The sequence below is a fragment of the Numenius arquata genome, chromosome 1 (genome assembly GCF_964106895.1).
Source record: "Numenius arquata chromosome 1, bNumArq3.hap1.1, whole genome shotgun sequence".
Taxonomy (NCBI): Eukaryota; Metazoa; Chordata; class Aves; order Charadriiformes; family Scolopacidae; genus Numenius; species Numenius arquata.
The window spans coordinates 43,050,593-43,069,810 of NC_133576.1; the positions used below are offsets into that span (position 1 = coordinate 43,050,593).

General features: G+C 40.3%; 1 protein-coding gene across 2 annotated transcripts in view; it reads right to left on the reverse strand.

Annotated features, from left to right (window-relative positions):
• DSCAM (DS cell adhesion molecule) overlaps positions 1–19,218 on the reverse strand; it is a 405,642-nt gene that overhangs the window by 54,882 nt on the left and 331,542 nt on the right. For both annotated transcript variants that reach the window (XM_074157779.1, XM_074157857.1), the window contains 2 exons: positions 7,236–7,389; positions 674–791 (listed from right to left, as the gene is read on the reverse strand). In XM_074157779.1, coding sequence (XP_074013880.1) covers positions 674–791; positions 7,236–7,389 — 272 coding nt within the window. The remainder of the gene's footprint in view (positions 1–673; positions 792–7,235; positions 7,390–19,218) is intronic.

A 19,218-nucleotide genomic window follows, 5' to 3' on the forward strand; every position in this document is an offset into this window, starting at 1 on the left:
TAAAGACAGCAAAGGAATATTTTCTGTTGGGAAACACCTGACATTTGCTTAAAGAATAACACATATCTGGGCCCACTCCTTCCTTAACTATCTGCTATTTCATAAAAATGCCAAAATAAAAGGCAGTTCCTGACTATAAAGACCATCCTTCTAAAATAATAACTATTTGTATCAATGCACAAGATGGTTTCATAGTACTGCAGTATCACTGCTTACACAGTGCCTGGATGAAAATTATTGGCCATGTGTGTTTCCAGGTGACTCTGTCAAAACGTGAAACTAAAGATCAAAACAGAATAACGGAAAACAAGATATGTGCAAGACATGTACACTGCACTCCACAGCACATTTCAATGCATAGGACATTTTGCTTTCTCAGACTAAAACTATTCTGTGTGCCTGAAGTTAAAACAGAAAAGACCCCTAGGTTTTGCATTTTGAATGTTTACATTTACCCCCTCTTCTTTACTTTTCCTCCCTTTTGATACCTAATAATCATTACAACCAATTAGTTTTAAAGGAATTTCTGAACTCCTCATCTACTGTGAGCGTGTGCGGTCCCTGAAAACAATTCTTCTCTTTCCTGACACAGAGAACCAGGATCACCTGCACCACAACCCTCAGGATCTTAAGGAAAAGGGCTTAATTTGAGCAACATTTAGTTGCTGGTTACCTATCCTTCATCCATTTGACTGTCGGAGCTGGATCTCCCACGGCTTTGCAAGGGAGGACAATGTCCTTCATCCAGGGAGTTGTCACCGTGCCGCTGAATGTCAAAATCCTGGCAGGAGCTGAGCAAGAGAAAGCAATAAAGACTGAAATGAGGTGTTCTTTCGTATAGCCCTTGGAAAGAAATCACAGACATCCAAAATTAAATATGGAACACCAAACCAATCTGTTTCAAGCTGTGCTTTTAGGAAACTAATTCCTTTTAACTCATAATATCAGCTATTTGTTGAAGCACAAATATTACAGTTTTAGTATCTGGATAACAAGCAACTGAAAGAGATGAGGCAGAGGACTGGAAGAGCCTTCTTAGAGAAAAAGAGAAAAACCACTTATTGATCTTCTTTACTGATTTTTATATATTTCATAGTAAAAATTATGGAATAAAATTATGTCCAAGGGATGTTTCTCTCCAAAACTCCAGCAGGAAGTGTCAGCAGTAGACAGGTATCTTACAAAAGCTAAATTATTGATACATTACTGTTACCACAGCTATAGTATTAAGCAAAATAAACTTTCATGTATGAACATGTTAGTACATTGCAAAGTGTCTATCTGAAGCCCACAAATATGAAAAAACTCTTAAGTCAGTTTAATTTGTGTCAACTCTCATATGACCTAAATTTATCAATAGGAATGTCACTTCTGTAGTTTCAGTTTATAATACACAGGAACACTAGGGTTGTGTTAGAGCTTCATTCTATGTTATTACTCAAAAATGACCCTAGATAGAAATAGACTTCTTGTTGGCCTCTATACATTTCAAAGGCACATACTGAATACAGATACAGGAAATACTGTATTTTTAATTCTGATCTACTTCAGTCATGCATACTGATCAGAATTTATACTTAATAATCCATTTTGCACCAATTATAAAAACATGAAAATGAGAGCCAGCATCAAATATAACTGTTCATCTCAATATAATATATTTAATGGTTATATATAATAAATATAACGGTTCCTCTCAAAAAAAAAAAAATCATGCATAAAAGAACAGGCCTTGAAGAGTTAAGGGAAATTACTTGAGTAGGCTGTAGTGGGAACAGAGATATTCATGAAAAGAAAAGATTTCTTAGATTATATGGTCAGTTTGGACTGTGTTGCATGTGTTATCTTCAAGGGTTGTTGAAGACTCAGCTTCTAGACAGGTTTTCTCTGGTTAAAATTTTAACTGAAAACACAAGAGGTGTCTGTTTAAAGATTTAGGGCAATGGACCAAGTCAAGGGTAGGTAATGGGACAACATTATCATAGAATGGTTTGGGTTGGAAGAGACCTTAAAGATCATCTAGTTCCAACTCCCCTGCCATGGGGTTACTTTCCTAACAGCCAAGCATCGACATACCCCATCCTGGCTAAACAGCAGCTGAAGACCCCTGTTTCTCTCCTTCTGGCAGCTCTGATGCTGATCCTCCCTGGCAGGAGGGTGCTGCGGTGTGTGCTGCCCTGAGGTGGTGGTACACCAGAATGATGCAAAACGTTGGTCAGTCAGTAAGTCTCGTGATACAGCCTAGTTTTCCACTGTGGCACTCCTAAGGCTGTATCTTCTAGTAAAGATTTACATGGGCCTATACTGTGACAAGCCATAGGCTAATTAACCAAGTTAACTGAAACAGAAAAATGCTTAGTCTAACCAGAGACATGGTGTGAAATGCTGACTCCACCGAAGTCACTGTTAGAATGTTCATTTGCCTCCAGTGGTGCCAGGTTTTCACTGCAGGAGATGCCTAATGGTACTCATGCCATCTTTAAAAAGCAGCAGGAGATGCTGTCACCTGTGCCTAGCTACAAAACACATCTGTAAGCATCTGGACTGCTCCTAGTAGCTGCAGTGCATTCTGACTAACGGTGGTTAGAAACTTGAATTCCTGTTTCATGCAAAATTCCCTCCATAACATGAAGCCTGAAAACTCATTTAAAATGGACTATTAATCCTTTTCTCCTTGGCTTTCCCACCTCTCCAGTGTTTCTCAAAATATCCGGCTATTTCAAATTGCTGCCAGTTACTTTAGGACAAAGCATATGTAATGCAGGAATCCTGCTGAAGCCTTCAGCATGACATGGCACCATTGTTAGCAAACTTTCTGTGATATCCCTTTATTTTTAGTAGTTATTTCAACAGTGAATTCTTCCTTAAGGTTGGATATTGGATCTCCAAAGCACAACATTTATGTTGTAGCTCCTGGTTTTCAGTATCCTGTGTCCCCCATTTTGTAGTGATGTGTGGAACTAACACAAACCTCACAGAAGCCTAAGCCAGAGGCAAGATCACAGACCATAACTCAGAAGCGCACACTACAAAAGTATACCACACTGTTTTTGTGAAAGTACCCACAGCTTTCTATACATTATCTCATTCCTTTCATGTACTGAGTGCATTTAAAAGAGATGGTAAAACAGCATGAAAACTCTTAACTCTAATTTTCTTTACAGCTTAACTTCTAACGATGTTCTGAGACTGCTAAAGGGTACACAAACAAAAGAAAACTAGAAGTAAAATAAATGTCTAGTGAAATTCACCTGAAAGCAATAGGTTTGAAACACTAGCAGGCATCCGTGAGGTTAAAATACCTTGAATCTCACAGACCTCTCCCTTTTGACCCAAGGGAGCTTTACCCAGCATGTGGGCAACTCAGCTGCAGGGTTTACTGCTTTGTTATTGAAGCTACCCAAATGCTTACCGACTACCCACCAGCCTTATGCTAGATGGCATGGCACTGGATTAGGACTGTGTCTGTTCCTATTTTTTGCTAATCACCCAATCATTAATTGAAGATAAAGAGATGTCTTCACATAACAGTGCACTCTCTTATGCTAATTCTGTTTTCTGCGTGTTTGTTTGTTTAAATTATGAATCCTGTTACCTACACTTGCTGTCATAGAATAAGAAACAGGCAGAAATCCTTTGCACGAGGCTGTAGCTTGCTTTTCTTTTTCTCTAGAGGACACAACCAAATTTTAAGTTCTTTCATTTACTTTCAAAGTACATTCAAAGTTCTTTCATTTACTTTGTCACAGAAGAATATCCTGTGTATTCCAGTATGATGAACAATTAAGGAAACAGACCAATGTGGGGTGTGTACAATCATGTGAGCCCCCCATGTTGTTTAAAAGCATTAAGCATGCAAAGCAACATAGACTAGGAGGCAAATCTGTTCAACATTAATGCTCAGGTAGCCTACAAGAACAGGGGAAACTTAACATTAAAGTGAGAGTCCTCCCCAGAGGATTAGATTGCCACAGGTCTGGATCTGTTATTGTCATGCTGCAGGCAAATGGCATTGTCCATCAGCCATGGTCAGGAAAAAAGAGTAACAAGGTGCATGCAAGGTTCTCTGTCTTTTAAATGTATTTGGTAGGCTAAACTCACAACTTTCAAGACAGCAATGAAGGGTAATCTGAGGAGGGCGGGGGGAGCATAGCCTTCTTGTGTGGAGGCTGAACTTTCATTGCCATGATTATTTTCTATTTGTTGGGGTTTTTTTCTTATTTTTGTCAGTTAATTACAGAGAGTAACAATCTGTTCTGAGCAATGGAGACACTATAGAAAGAAATGTTAACTTGAATTAAGCTTTCACTTAAATTGGGCTATCCATTTCACATCAAACCCCTATCTAGACATTCTCATTGTTCTCACCAGGATTCTTAAAGGGATTATAATTAAGTTGGCATAATTCAATTCAAAGTTAACTCTCATTAGCTGTCATGATGGTATCATTACTTGGACAGTTACTGTGAAATTAGTGGAGAAAAAGCAGGAAGCAAACAACTTCACAATAATGGCCCATAGGATGTTCTTGCACTTGGAACTTATGGCAAAATCAGGCTATAACTACTTCTAACCCTGTGATGCGTTACTTGCTTCAGACGTACTGGGGTGTGAGAAAGGTCTTCAACGCTATTAGCTCTATCCATCCTTCTTCACTGTGCGTTCGCTGCCCTTATCACCGACCTCCACTTTCTCCCAGCTCTCTAAAATGATACAATAATTTCTACTCTGGCTACATCCAACGTTCATAAAATGGCTATTTCTTCCCAGTGTCCATCACAACCGCCACAAACGTATTATTCATCACTTTTTCAGTCCTAAGTGCATGTAAGAGAGCCTTGTCCTGAGCATCATCTAACGCAGATTTTATATTGGAGTATCACTCTATCTAGCTCTAACATTGGCTGGATGCATTCTACTGTCCTTCAAAATAAAGTCTTGTTCACACTGACTTGTCTATATTGAAGTAATTAATTATTTCTGCTTAAAGCCCCCTTGTCTTTACATACAAGCTATTTTTAAGTTCACTTACTTGTCATCATGTATCATGCTAAATAAGCTTTGGGGGACCAGAATTAATTCCAGTTTCTGGTAAGCTTGTTCAGTTGAAGTACATGTGAGTCAGTTTGTAACTTCTCTTCTTTTTTGGCAAATCAAGAGCGATCACATACTACATTTCCTCGTAACTAGATGTTATGAATCTTGGTACCTGCAAACTCTACATTGCTCCGAGTTCATCTTGTCTGAACACTTCCCTCTTTTTTAAATGCATAGGAGAAAGATTTTCTAGTCCATTATGTGCAGGGCTCCCTGCATGCTCCTGGGTTTGCCTGCATCCTCAATCTATTAGTATTGCACTATGTTGTTGTCTAATTTGTTTTCCACTTATTTGAGCATCTATTTTTATGCTTATTTTTCCTTTTTTTTCTTTTCATCACCACACGTTCATTACACGCAGGTAACAGCTGGCCTAAAAGGAGGAGCACAGTGAAACTTTTGCCCTGTTTCCCTGAGGTGTCAAAATCTTCCTTCACAGATGTCCTTTACACTCTTCATCCACCTTCTAAGATCTCAACTCTGGTCTCACCGATGTTCATAATACAGTATGCAGTTATCATACAAGAAATTCAACAATGAAAAAGCTCCAGATTTTCCAGTTCCTTCAGACTTTTCATAGCCTTTCAGCCACCCTTCAGGTCACTTCTCTAGCACTATGTAGCTACTAAGAGAAAAGTTCTGAAAGACTGTACAAAAAAATGCCAGAAAGAAGCAGAAAGTAAAGATGACTCTTCTCTGTTGGCAGATAAAACCTGTAAGCAATGGTATGGGGAGTAAGCATTTCCCTACTTATTTCAACTTAGGCCTCTTTACATTGCTAGACCCTCCCCACATTTATACTGTTAAATATTCTATTGTGGTCTACATTAGTAATACAGTAGTTACTACAGGTTTCTCACAAAAGTGTTGAGAAATATCCGTGTCATATGATAAAAAATTTAGCCTAAGAAGGGACAAAGAAAAGACATGCAAGTTCCCATCAGAAGCCTGAGGAACCTGTTTGCAACTTCTATGTATTAGGAAGCTATGTCATGTGTAGAAAAGTACCCTCCACACGCCATCACTGCCATGCATGACTATAGCTCTGATAGTTAATCTGCCATCATAAAACTGGTTATTTTCCACCTAGGTAGGTGGGAACAGCAAGCTTCCCTAGGGTGATGGTATATGCTCTTTCATGTAGAAAGTGCTTTCATGTTGGTGGCATTTGCTGAAGTTCTGAAAAGCTTTTTTTAGAAAGTATCTCATCATAAAGCCCTAGACACTTTATTTTACGTTACTACATCATTAGGCCCATGACTGAAGAATTAGCAGACTTGTAAAACGGTGAAGTCAATTAAATGCATCTACCCTTGTAACTCTAGGGGTCTGTGCAATACGCTATTCATATTGGCACATTCTGTGATGTTACCAGTTTGACTGGAAAAACAAAAAATCAATCATCTGAAGACCCGGTGTTGAGACTGAGTACTGATGGGACTCTTCTCACCTTGCTGTCTAAAATGTTAGGCCTCCATTTCTAAGCTAAGGTGCTATAGTGTTAAAAGCATCACATCTCACAGTACAGGTAAGGCAGAATTCATGGGATCAAGCAGTATCTTTTAATAGAACAACTAAAACAAATGGGAAAAAATATGTAGGTTTTGAGGCACATTATCCCTTCTTCATATCTGAAATAGAAGCAGCAAACTTCAAAGCTAATGCAAGTTGAGAACAATTGTTCAGAGTTTAGATATGTTAATCAGACCATTTTATACAGAAGACAGTACTTGTGGAGTACACAAGAGATATTAGTAAGGAGGAGAATGATAAAGAAGTTATTTTGTATGGAGAGAAAAAAAAAAAGAGAGACACATTCAGAAGGGGAGGGATCATCTGCAAACCCTCTGTACCTAACAAAAGAAGATAAAAATTGCTCCAAAAAGCAAATTATTTCCTTCTAAGGTAGGTGGGATGAATTACCCCCTAGAGGAGCACGTCATTCTCTCTCTGCTGACTACAGCAAAAGCTTGGGCAATTAGTTGAGAGTTGTCACCTAACTTTTGGAGAGAACTGAAGTTACTTCTGACAAATCCCACTCTCAGTAAGCAATGAGGCATAAAGAAGCCACGTGGCAATTATAACAGTGATTAGCATTGTAAAGATCTGGATTGCTTTAAAAACCACTATCACCATACCTTTTGCTAGTGGTTCCACAGTGATAATCTCGCTGCTGTTACCTCTTCCCGCAGCAGTCACTGCTACTACCCAGACGCTGTACTGGCGATTCCGGCTCAAGTTGGGGATTCTGTAGGAAAATGAGTCGGGAGAGGCTTCAAACTCGCTGATAACCTGTGGTGGGAGAGACAAACATTTCCAGACTAAAATAAACAATATTTGGAGAAAGTCTGCTAAGCTGAGCGCTACAAAGTCTGTTACTTTGAATGAGTATCGATCGCTCCAAACAGATGGCAAATGGCAATAAACAGACCAGACACAATAACTTGTTGCAATAGATTTATACTCAGTGAATTTGGGCCTATATTTTGTTTACAAATTGTTTTTATCCAGTTTAGGACTTTTATGTGTCTGTTTATTTTTACAGGGTTGGATAAGTTAGATTATATGATTCTAAGTAATTTGAGTGAACATATTTGACAAATTTTTACCACCAATAGTTCTGACAAACCCATTTTGTTTTGCACAAAACCTTCCCAACAGAGGTTTCAGTCCTGCATCTGCTGTGAAAGCTGGAGTTTACTACTTGAGTACATCTTTGTTCACCTAGAACAAACCTTTGTTTGTTATGCTGGTGTTCCTTATTCCTGTGTTTGGTGACTTATTCCTTCAGTAATGGAGTAAATCAAGAAATAAAACTATATTCTGTAACAGACTGTTCAGACTTCCCCTGTGACTAGTTTTGTTTAATCACAAAATCACTTCCATTCAAAGAATCCCAGCAGAAGGTCATCTCAGTTATTTAGTCACATTAGCAGGAAAGGACAAGCACTGGAAGAAATGCCAGTTCAGGCTACTCTTGCACTGTCACTCAAGTGCCTGGCCGCGGGCTGCAGCAAAGTCAACTGGCTGCTAAGCAGTACTTGCTTATCGGTGAGATGTTCTGCAGTCTGCTTGAAGTGGCCTGTGCGAGGAAAGGTGCAGAGGAACATATAGATCCCTCCAGGGGACGTGGGCTTTGTGCACCTCAGCACATCCTCCACAGGAAGCTCGACTCCTTGGTGGAGGAGATGGGAAACCTCATCAGCCCTGAACAGTATTATAACGCTCAGCGTAGCCAGTTTTATTTCTGACACAGGCTTTGTTATTCTTGTACATAAAAATAGCTGGGTAATGAACCATTAGAATGAATAATAAAGACTCATATCCCTGTGCAATACTGAGCATGGCAATGGCTATCTAACGCTAGGCTAAAAATAATTAGAACATTAATGACGTAGAAAAGAAGACTTTACTGGGAATCAGCATTAAAAATAATGCATCAGTGTAATCTTGACTTGATTCAGGATGACAGAAGGTGTGCAAGGAGTCTCTTTGATATACAAAAATCTGCCGGTGGTAAAGGCCAATTTCATCTGATTAGCATTTCAAAAGGTAGGTTGACCTGAAATCATTGGTATATATAGTCCTTCAAAGTGAATTTCAAATAAATACAGGGTGTTTATGAGGCATCATTAAATGTCTCTCCAATGTGAACTGGTAGCCAGTTTCAGCTACTGAATAGGTCACTGCATTTCCCTGTTCTTGAGCTGGCATCTGCTACAGCCAGGGGAAGAGGGGAGTTCATTTCATCTCATGTTTGAAATCTAGAGTGAAGACATCTGAACCTAAGCCAGCCACCTTGACTCCTTTCAGAGACCATGCAAAGAAAAGGTGACTTCTAAGGCAAGGTTCTTCTGGCCTATTTGAGACACATACATTGCAATGGGATGAATCATGCCCTTGACATACCTGTTTAGCTGTCTATGCTGAAGACATCTGAAGTTAATGTACTTGTTAACTAAAATATTTAACTCCCTGTCTTTTATACAAATGTGTGCCTCTATTTACTTGTACAAGAATACATACTATTTCCTCCATGGAGATTGACTTTTCTGGGGAGACTGGTTTGTTCCAGCTAATTGTTTTCTAGGCTCAACACAAGCCCAGATAGGGACCTTGCCATACTTTCTAGTCAATCTCATCGCTCCTGTCAAAATGCCAAGTCAGTTTGTCCCATTTAGCAAGCGTTTTCCTGGGTTTCCACTTCTGATATGAAAAGGCCAGTGCAGGCAGACACTTCTATTATTATGTGAAATATTACAGCAGGTTTTGAGAACCATCTCTCTTGACATTTACACAAGAATATTGGACAAATGCCCATGGCTTGACAGGCTGGATCTTTGTGAGGTCATACATAAAAATTAATGTATTGATCATGGCACAGGAGGCTGAATTCTAATATTCATGAGGCAGCATTTTCTAGGGTTAATTTGAAAGTCAAACAGGCTAGGCTGTCTCTGGCACTTAGGCTTCACTCATTAATGCAGCTATTTAGCACAAAGTGCTTCCAAACCACCTATTAGCATGGGACGTAGATACGGAATTTAGGAACAGCTAACCATTACAGACTTCCTTATTGCTAAACTTTCATTCCAGCAACCATCAGTCTGGTTAACTTTACACTGTTTTTTTCCATGACTCCCATAGTTTATGAAAGGGACATATGGCTGCCTTTGGAAGCCACTCCTAATACTGAAGATCTCATACTTGAAATGCCTTGCTGCTCTGCTCCTCTCTGCAATGACAGAGGCTGGGACAGTCAGACAGACTTACACCCTACATACAATTGCTAAACACAGCTTGGAGCAATCTGGCTTGAGATTTTGTGTTTGGGATATGATGAGCTGCAGCTAAGCAGAAAAGGAAAACATCAGCCTTGGAGCTACAGCACTGGCAGTGAGCTCTCCTGCTCTGAGGGATGGAAGTTAAAGGAAAAACTAAGGAAAACAAAACCCCTCCAAAATTCCTCTGGTTGCAATGTGGTCAGCTAGAAGAGCAGGCAAAATTAATTGTCTCAAAACAGGGGAGCTCTCTCTCCCTGGAGGTCCAAAGATGTAATAACCACAGAATTAGTTTCTCTGATGCCACTTAAAATGCCTGCATTCAGTTCCTTTCTTTCACCCACAGACAACAAGCACCATTCACACATTTGCAGATGGGGCTATTCCAAATATAAATTCAATTATTCATGGAATTAATTTATTAATTTAATCTGGTAACTGAATCTTCACTAAAGTAATGATTCTTATTTTCTTAAAACAAACTGCTATAGCAAAAGATTTTGGTTTCTAACTGGTTAACGTACACCTTCTGTTTCCTCAGCTAACATTCCCTTTTAAACACTTGGGGATGCTCCAGTGACAAAGAATCGATTTTACTTTTAACTTTTGCCTGTCATTCCAATTAGACTAACATGCCAGAGACTTTCATTACACAAGAAGAAAAAAGAGAGCCTTGTCAGCAAAGAGAAGATTAAACAATTGAAATAAGAAATATTTTAAAAGAATGTCACCTTGTCACATATTGGTCTTTGCATTTGCCAGTGTGAAACATATACTGCTGTTTTATCCCAAAAGCAGTAACATGCTTGCTCAAGGGATTTTTTTCCTAGCTGCTTTTTTCCTACTTGGCTCATAGATAGTGGGTTAATTTTTCTTCTGTCTTTAGCTCACTGTCAAAGAAGCACAGACAGGGCTAAGTCTCTAAAAAGCCAGCAAGGCCTGTGAAGAATAAAATGAAATCAAAGTCCTTTATCAGGGTGCAGTCAATCTACTTCTCAAACCAGGCAACAGCAAGAAATGCTGAGGAACAGCCACTGCAGGGAGCATAATTTTCCTCTGATGCAGCTTCAGCTCTACTGGTGTACTTTGTGTGCTTTGAAAAAAGTATGCCATCTCCTGGCATTTCTGGCTCCTTTAGAAAGCAATCAGAAAGGCAACATGCACAAACTCTGAGACCTCAGGCCGGTTTTTTTGTTTGTTTGTTTTCTGGTTTTTTTGTTGGTTTATTTATTTATTTATTTATTTATTTTGTTTATTGTGTTTTTTAATGCATCCTGGGAAAAATTCAAAAGGATGCATTAGAAGAAAAATAGGTTTATAAGAGTTTTCCAAGCAATCAGGGAGTTTCCCAAACAGGGAGGTAAGGTATCAGGCAGCATTTACTATGCACTTAAAGATTATTCAGCGAAAGCAAGTCTGTGCCTTGCCTATGACTTCATCTATACAATTTCTAATGTAAAATAGGTACACTGAAATCACTGCCTCCTCATTCCCTGCAAGTTGTGAGGAAACTTGGAGACGAACAGAGAAATTCATATGGAGATTTTAAATACAAGAGTGAAAAGCAAGAAACACTTAAGATTTGAGGTGTGCACATATGAGTTGGCTACCTGTATATTGGCTACCTGTATATTGGCTGCCTCACTTTGAAAATTAAAAATACACGTATATACTACCTAGAGTGGCATGTGCATTTGCACTATGAATTTAGGTATAAAACATGGCCATATAATCGTCTAAAGAAAGGACTGGAAGGACCTTGAGAATTCACCCAAGTCTATCCTCCTCCTTTAAACCAGGTTCAACTATATCTGCACAATATCAGACAGATGTTTGTCTAATGTGATTTTGAAGACTTACAATAAATAGAGGTTTTGCAACTCCCTAGGCTTCAAGAACTATTTCATTGCCTAACTAATCTTACTATTAGAAAGCTTTCTTGAAATCTAGCTTGAGTTTCCTGCTGCAGTTTAAGCCTGTATCTTCTTTTCCAGTCTATTAGGAACATGGAGAATAGATTATTACCTTTATCTTTGCACCAGTCTTTAATCGACATGAAGTTTTATCCTTCCTTTACCCACCAGTACTCTTATCTTTTCACAGCTTAACTACCCTGATGCTTTCAACATTGCCCAGAAATCACATATTCTGTAACAGTTTCTTTAACAATATCTGCTGTTATCCTTCGGACTCTCTAACATTCGGCCACAGTCTTCTCAAATACAATTTCCAAACCTGTATTCAACAATCCCATGGTATGGCATTTGGCTTTTCACAACGGGATTAAAAAGGTAGCTAATGTTGATCTTGGGATGCACAATAACCTCAAAATCCTTTTCTGAAGAATCTAGCCAATTGCTAAATAAATAGTTGGCTATTCATGTTACCCATTCTCCTGCATTTACCCATACAAAAATCTAACTTTTTCCAGACCAATTTCCCAGTTCATCAAGATCTGTCTGAATTCTAGTTCTGTCTCCAGTGTACTTAAAATCCCTCCCAGCCTTGTATCTCCTGCAAATTTAATAGGCACTCTCGCTATTTCATTATCCAGGTCACTAATGGAACCACTGAACAAAAGTGGACTCAAGAGAGATACCTATGCTGCTCTCTCCTGCCCACAACAACGAACCACTGGTTTCATAGCCTCCCACAGAACAGCAGTCAGTTTTATATCTAGCCTGAGCTATGTCAGAGAAACTGTATTTGCCTAGTTAGGTTTCTCTCAATAAACATACATCCTCTGGGCTTATCTCCATTGCTAAATGGGAGAGCGCCAGGGACTGCGTTGAGCACTCCACCCTGATGATCCACACCACTTTTTATCTTGATCTCTAGCTCAGTTTTGTACTACTGTAACTAGCTCTCTTCAAAACAAATCTGGTTTAGAGGGGCTAGTGCTAAGCAGTGTGGAGAGACATCATTCAAAGTCACATACTCTTGGGGCCAGAGGCTGTTCCTTGGCCCTTGCTTAATCAGCAATATAGATGAGGCCTACAATGAGCACTGAGTCTCATCAGTAATTAAGGTTTTTAGTTCTACAAGGTCAAAACACAGAGATCTCCATCTTTTTGCACAACAGCATCACACAATTGTCTATCCTGCTCTACCTCAGGTCTTCATGCTCCTGGAAATCACATTTTAGAGTCTCTTGGACTGGCAAGTTATCCGGTAATGGGGGCTATGACAAATTACTTCTACCTGGAAGCAAACTGGGTTAGTATGAAATCAATACGTTACTGTATTTATGAAGAATGAACTTCAATTTCTGCATCCTTGAACAGAGTAGACAGACCACTGACGTGCCTTCTCAATGAACTCCTTAAAGATTTCAAACTCTGCTTGAGGTCATGGAGTATTACTTTTCTCCAGGACTGCTGGCTTTTCCCTTGCTTCCTTTCACAGATGGACAGACTGTCAAGAGCTGCAACCACCCACCAATCCTAGACCACAGCTTTCAGTAAGACTGGATATCACCTTGATCATATAACGGCTTCTGTTCAGGTCTAGCTACTTTGGCTCATGTTCTGAAATACGAAATCTGTTTTTCACTCAGCATTATTGAAGATAACCATTTTAAACAGAAGCTGACCACAAAATAATCATAAAATGCAGCTTCCATATAAAAGTTTATCTTTTGCTTTGTTTTGGTTTTGGTTTTTCCTCCTTAAATGAGGAACTGAAATGTTAGAAAGTGTAAGATGCAAATTTTGGAAACAGTAGAGGCAGCTCCTTCCCTTCTCCCCTGCAGGAAAATCTTGCAAACCCATTTCCAGGAATTACAGCCTGCTGCCTGGACTTCCAGGGAGCCCAGGTAGTCAAGGAGTGTATTGCTTGGGAGCCACTGAGGTACACCACCTATTTACCCCTTTGCAGCAACTCACAGAGCTGGGGCTCTGTTGGGGCTCATGATCAGGGAAGCAGCATGTGGTGTCATGGACCACAGGAAGGTCAGGAGACCTCCTGCTGGGCTGCCAGGAGTGCAGATGCCTTTGGTGGTCCCAAGAAATCCGGAGGTCTGTTCAAGCATTTCAGTCAACTCACATGTTGTATGACCCCATCTGGTCCCAAGTGCTCTGTCCTCTACATGATACAGAAGGGAATGGGATGAATTCACACCTGCTGAAATATACTGCAACTGACACCAAGGACTTATTGTTAAACTATTGATATACCTATATATGAGACTATGTAGTGAGACAAAACCAGAGTTTTATGAAAAAATCAATATCAAATTTGTTTCAGTAGGGCTTTGCAAGGAGACCTTTTAAAAATCGTATAAAACAGCACATCAGAATTCATTTATACTCTGTCACATCTCCCTTGTGATCTGCTCCATGACAAAAATAAGATAGGCAAAAATGTAAAGATGACAAAACAACTAAAAAAATGAATGTACTATGTCTGAGCGCTGGAAACAAAGTGTGAAATAACTACGAAAAAGCTGTAAAGAATACATGTGTTATATTAAAAAAGATATATTTTAAATACCATTCAAAATAAGTTGTTAAAATAACCCCAAAATTATACACTAGTTCTATGCTATATAAAGATCAAGAATTAATAAACATAAATATCTTAATGCTGTAAAAAGTACAGTATAGACACGGTGACAAATGCTGCTTGTAGCACACAAATCAATGAACATATATTTTAAATTCAACCTTACAGATTCTGCTGACTCGAAATAAGCTTCCATTCAACAGTAAATTTATTTACTTCTGCCAGTTACCTCCCCCTTCTTTTTAGAAACTTTAAGCATCCCTTGAATCACTGAAGCCTCTACAGTGTGTAACAACAAATCAGTTTGGGCTTATAATTGCTTTTGCTCTATTTTCATGCCTTTTATTCAAGTCTTTAAAACTGGAGAGGAACTGGAGGGCAGAGAGTATGATGCAAAGCCACCCCACGTTGAGTTAGAATTTGGGCACATCCCATGCAAAATCAAGACAAGACTTGTGTCTGCTTGAAAGAATTGTATGGAAAACACCTGGACGCTGGGAATATATGTCACCTAATTCTGGTTCTCTAAAGATCTAGGTTAAGATAACTGTATATACTTTCATATAATCTAGTTTAAGATGCATATCATCTGCTTTAAGATAACCATGTATACTTTCTCTAGAGCAAACAAAGAGAATGGAAGCTTTTGGAAGAAGATTCATCCAGCTTCTCCCAGACATCTAGCATCTTTCCTTTGATGAAAGGAAATCCTTGATGATACCAGAATCATCACAGATCTCTCTCTTTGAGATGTCTTAAGTCAGGTGAGCTGAATCCCACCTTGTGTCTATAATTTACAGAGCCAGAGCAGAGATGAGTCTCACCAGGCAACCACTAGATGGCTGTGTATACTTTTGATAGAATATCAATAATACATTGCAAATAATATCCTCCAGGTGTTTTCTGGAAGATTCTGCATGTCTTTGTACTGGGGAATGTATCTCAAACATACAGGACTTCATAAGAAACCAAGATATCTGTCTAAGAGTTTTCGACTGAGACCTTTTGAAAACTGTGTGACCAGAGTTGGGAGCTTGCAGGCAATGCATTTGTGGAAGAGAGGAAGGAAAGCTGGAGAAAGAGTCTGATTCATGCCACTTTTTCTACTGAACAGAAAAAAAACCACTGTTAGACACCCTGACTAGGGAATAAGACTATAGTTTTTCCGTCAGTATGGTGCTCTACAGATTGTCAGGAAAAGATGCATAGAGATGTGAGAAACAGATGAATAGTCTAGTCGCTACTGCTGCTGCTGCTGCTGGTGGTTTTCCTATCACAGGACTGAGCAGACAGAATGTACATGGGAATGGTGTCTTGTGCAGACATCATATACCAGTTGTTTAATTTGACAGCAGGTTAAACCATGCATTTTTTTTTCTCTTAGTGGGCTTAAACCAAAACATGAAACAAATAGAGAAGTCTAACAGGCTGAAGAATATGTTTCTCACAGAAGAAGAAACATACCCAAAAGATCAGTAACCCATCTGCCCCAAACAGCCCCAGATGTTGGTCAGTTTCCAGTATCAATTATGTTTTAAAGTAAATTGACTTGGGTTTTGGCCAAATATAAGATCGTTTCCTTTTTCTCCATCATTACTTCACATATGTTCATCTTCCCCATCTTCCAAACCCAACTGTTTCTCAGAAGTATTTCCAGGCCAAGATGAATCGACTATGTTTCTAAATCCTTTGGAGAAGCCCAGAATTGTAGAATTACAGTTTTCAAAGACTCTCTAGACACAGGCTGCCTGGGGCTGACTGTAGAGTTTGCGCTATGAGATAACTTCTATTCATCACTCCAACTTCAGCATTGGGGTCCGCTATGTGCTCTGGTTCACAATCCAGCTGATTCAGCTAATACTCTTATCATGACAGCATCATCTGGGATCTTTGGAGGAACATTCTCACTCCATTCATCTGGTTCAACAGCATCTTGCTCTGGAATTTCTTCTCCTTCCAGTCCTCAGGCATCTGATCACTTGGGACCTCAGCCAAGATGGGCTTAAGGGAGAAATCATATATCTTAGCAGAGTCCCACAACTAACAACAGTTTGATCAACTAACATTTCAAAACTATTACCAGAATTCAAGACCAGAGAATAAACTGGCTCTTCTTATCAGAAAAGTAGCTTTTTAAAATTTTACCTGGATGATTTGCAAGCTTCTCGTCATATTTGCCAGTCTTTGGGTACTTGTGCTGGAAAGTGAAATGCAATCTACAGTTTTCCACAAAGAGAGTTTTACTGTGGAATTGATCACAATTTGGTTCAGGGACTTTGAGGAGCAGCTTCACAGAGGTACCACTGTACTCTGCTCCACGGAAGTTCACTTCATACTGTACAGTAAGGGATTTGGTGCCAAGCAGACAGAGCTTTAAAAGTCTGGCAGAGACATGACTACTGAGCACTCAGAAAACTAAGGTGGATATGAAATATTTAATCAAAGGCAAGGGAATTCACATTGAAGAAACACAATCCCTCTTGTAATGGGCTGAACAGTTATGGGTTTGGTTTGGTATTAACAACATGTTTGTTAAACGTCATGCCCAAGAGAACTTTGTGCAGCACAGACAGCTTTTGGCAGTAATGGTTACAGCTTGAGTAGTACAGCTTTTCTGATGGAGAAATCACACACTGCGCACATGCATAGAGCTAAACAGATAGACACACCTTTGCAAAATGGAGAACACTGTCAGCTATGGAGAGGCCAGTCCACTCTGCTTAGACAGGAACATGCTGCATTGGTGAAAACAGATGCCTGTACCACGCTTTGCTCTGGGGGTGGGAAGGGCAGCAGGAGCATGTGGCAATAACAGTGCTCACAAGCTAACTGATGAGTGCTTGGATGGGGAAAGCTCATAGTCTTGCAAGAAGGGACCTGTTGGGGAGCGGGGGAAGCCAGGATGCTGCTGACTGGTAGAGCCATTGTCACATCAGTTATCAGAGCAGGCATGCAGAGGAGCCCAGTAACTCTGCTCAAGACTGGATATGAGAACCAGTCACACAACACAAAGAAGGAAGGACAGCAGGAGAACATGCTCAAACAGGAAGGTGGCAGCCAGCATATTAAAAGGCTGGAAGTTTTTACTTCTGACAACAGGAAAAAGACTCCTGCTCTACTTGCAGATCTGCAAATTCAGAATATGTATAATGCCCTGTGCATTGGTGAGGATGAACAAGACCCATCAGAGGATTCATCAGAGCCATCTCAGCCTTAACCTAGCTTCTGCAGAAAAGGAAAAAGGCATGTGATAGTTACTGGAGACTCCCTCCTGCAGGGAATGGTGGCACTGACCTGCCAACCTGACATAATATTTTGGAAACTTTTTGCTTGGCCAGTTTTAAGATCTGAGAAGTGTGGAGATATTGCCAAGGTTGGTCCAGCCCTTGGACTGTTTCCCCTCGCTGCTTTTGCATGTGGACGCCAACACTGGCAGGGGCCATGTGGACCATATCAAGAGTCACAGCAGAGTTTGGAAGATGAGAGTGAAGAGCGGGGGCCCAGGTGTTGTCTCCTCAAGCACTCTGATAAGGGAGAAGGCTCGAGCAGAAGTGAGTCAACTGATGTTGCAGGCTGTCTAGTAGTCAGGGCTTTGTCTTCTATATCTGCAGAAAGTCAAGGAATGAGAGCTACAGAGAAGGCATCGGATATATCTGGCAAAGTGCAGCAAGAGCATCTTTGTAAAGAGGCTTGCTAACCTAGTGATGAGGGCTTTAAACTAGGTGTGGTTGGGGAAAGCTACCATAATAGAGAAGCAAGGGTACAAAAGAGCAAAGCAGATGTGTGTAGCAAACAGCATTACAGAAGAGGATCTCACTTTCCCCTTGTAAAAGCAGCACAGCTTAGGACCCATCTCAAATGCCTGTATGTACACCAATGCACGCAGCTTAGAGAACAGTAATTGGAAGTCTGTGTGTCGTTGCAGAGCTATAGCCTCATTGGGATTGCAGTGACACGGAAGGATAACATTTATGACTGGTGTTCTGCAGCGGAGGGATGCAGTCTCTGCAAGAAAGACACGTAGGAAGGTGTGACAGAGGGCTTGCAGTTTGTGTAAAGGAGTTTATGAATGCATGGACTGCTTCCCCCAGGCAGGCGACAAACCACGAGAGAGCTGGATGATCAGAGGATGGACCTGTACTCATAGTGTTCTAGTAGGGGTCTGCTACAGACCTCCTGATGAAGACAAGGAGGCAGCTGAAGTTGTCAACTGAACCAGTGTTAACCAAAAGCAAGAAAGGTTTCTTTAAGTACATCAGTAGCAAAAGAAAGGCTTAAGGAGAATTTGGGCCCCTTGCTCAATTTCACTGAATTTCACTGAATTTTTAGAGTTGGAAGGGACCATAAAGATCATCTAGTCCGACTCCCCTGCCGAAGCAGGATTGCCCAGAGCATGTCAGAGCATGTTACTCAGGACTGCATCCAGGCGGGTCTTGAAAATCTCCAAAGAAGGGGACTCCACAACCTCCCTGGGCAGCCTGTTCCAGGGCTCTGTCACCCTCACCATAAAGAAGTTTCTTCTCATATTTGAGTGGAACCTCCTATGTTCCAGCTTGTGCCCACTGCCCCTCGTCCTATCACTGGCAACCACTGAAAAGAGTCTGGCTCCCTCCTCCTTCAACCCACCCTTCAGATACTTATAAGCATTGATAAGGTGTCCCCTCAGCCTTCTCTTCTCCAGACTAAAGAGTTCCAGCTCTCTCAGCTTTTCTTCGTATGGGAGATGCTCCAATCCTTGAATCATCCTCGTTGCCCTAATGAAGCAGAATACTTAGTGAAATGGAATTTGGAAAGAGCTAAGGTACTCAATGCCTTTTTTACCTCAGTTTTCACTGGT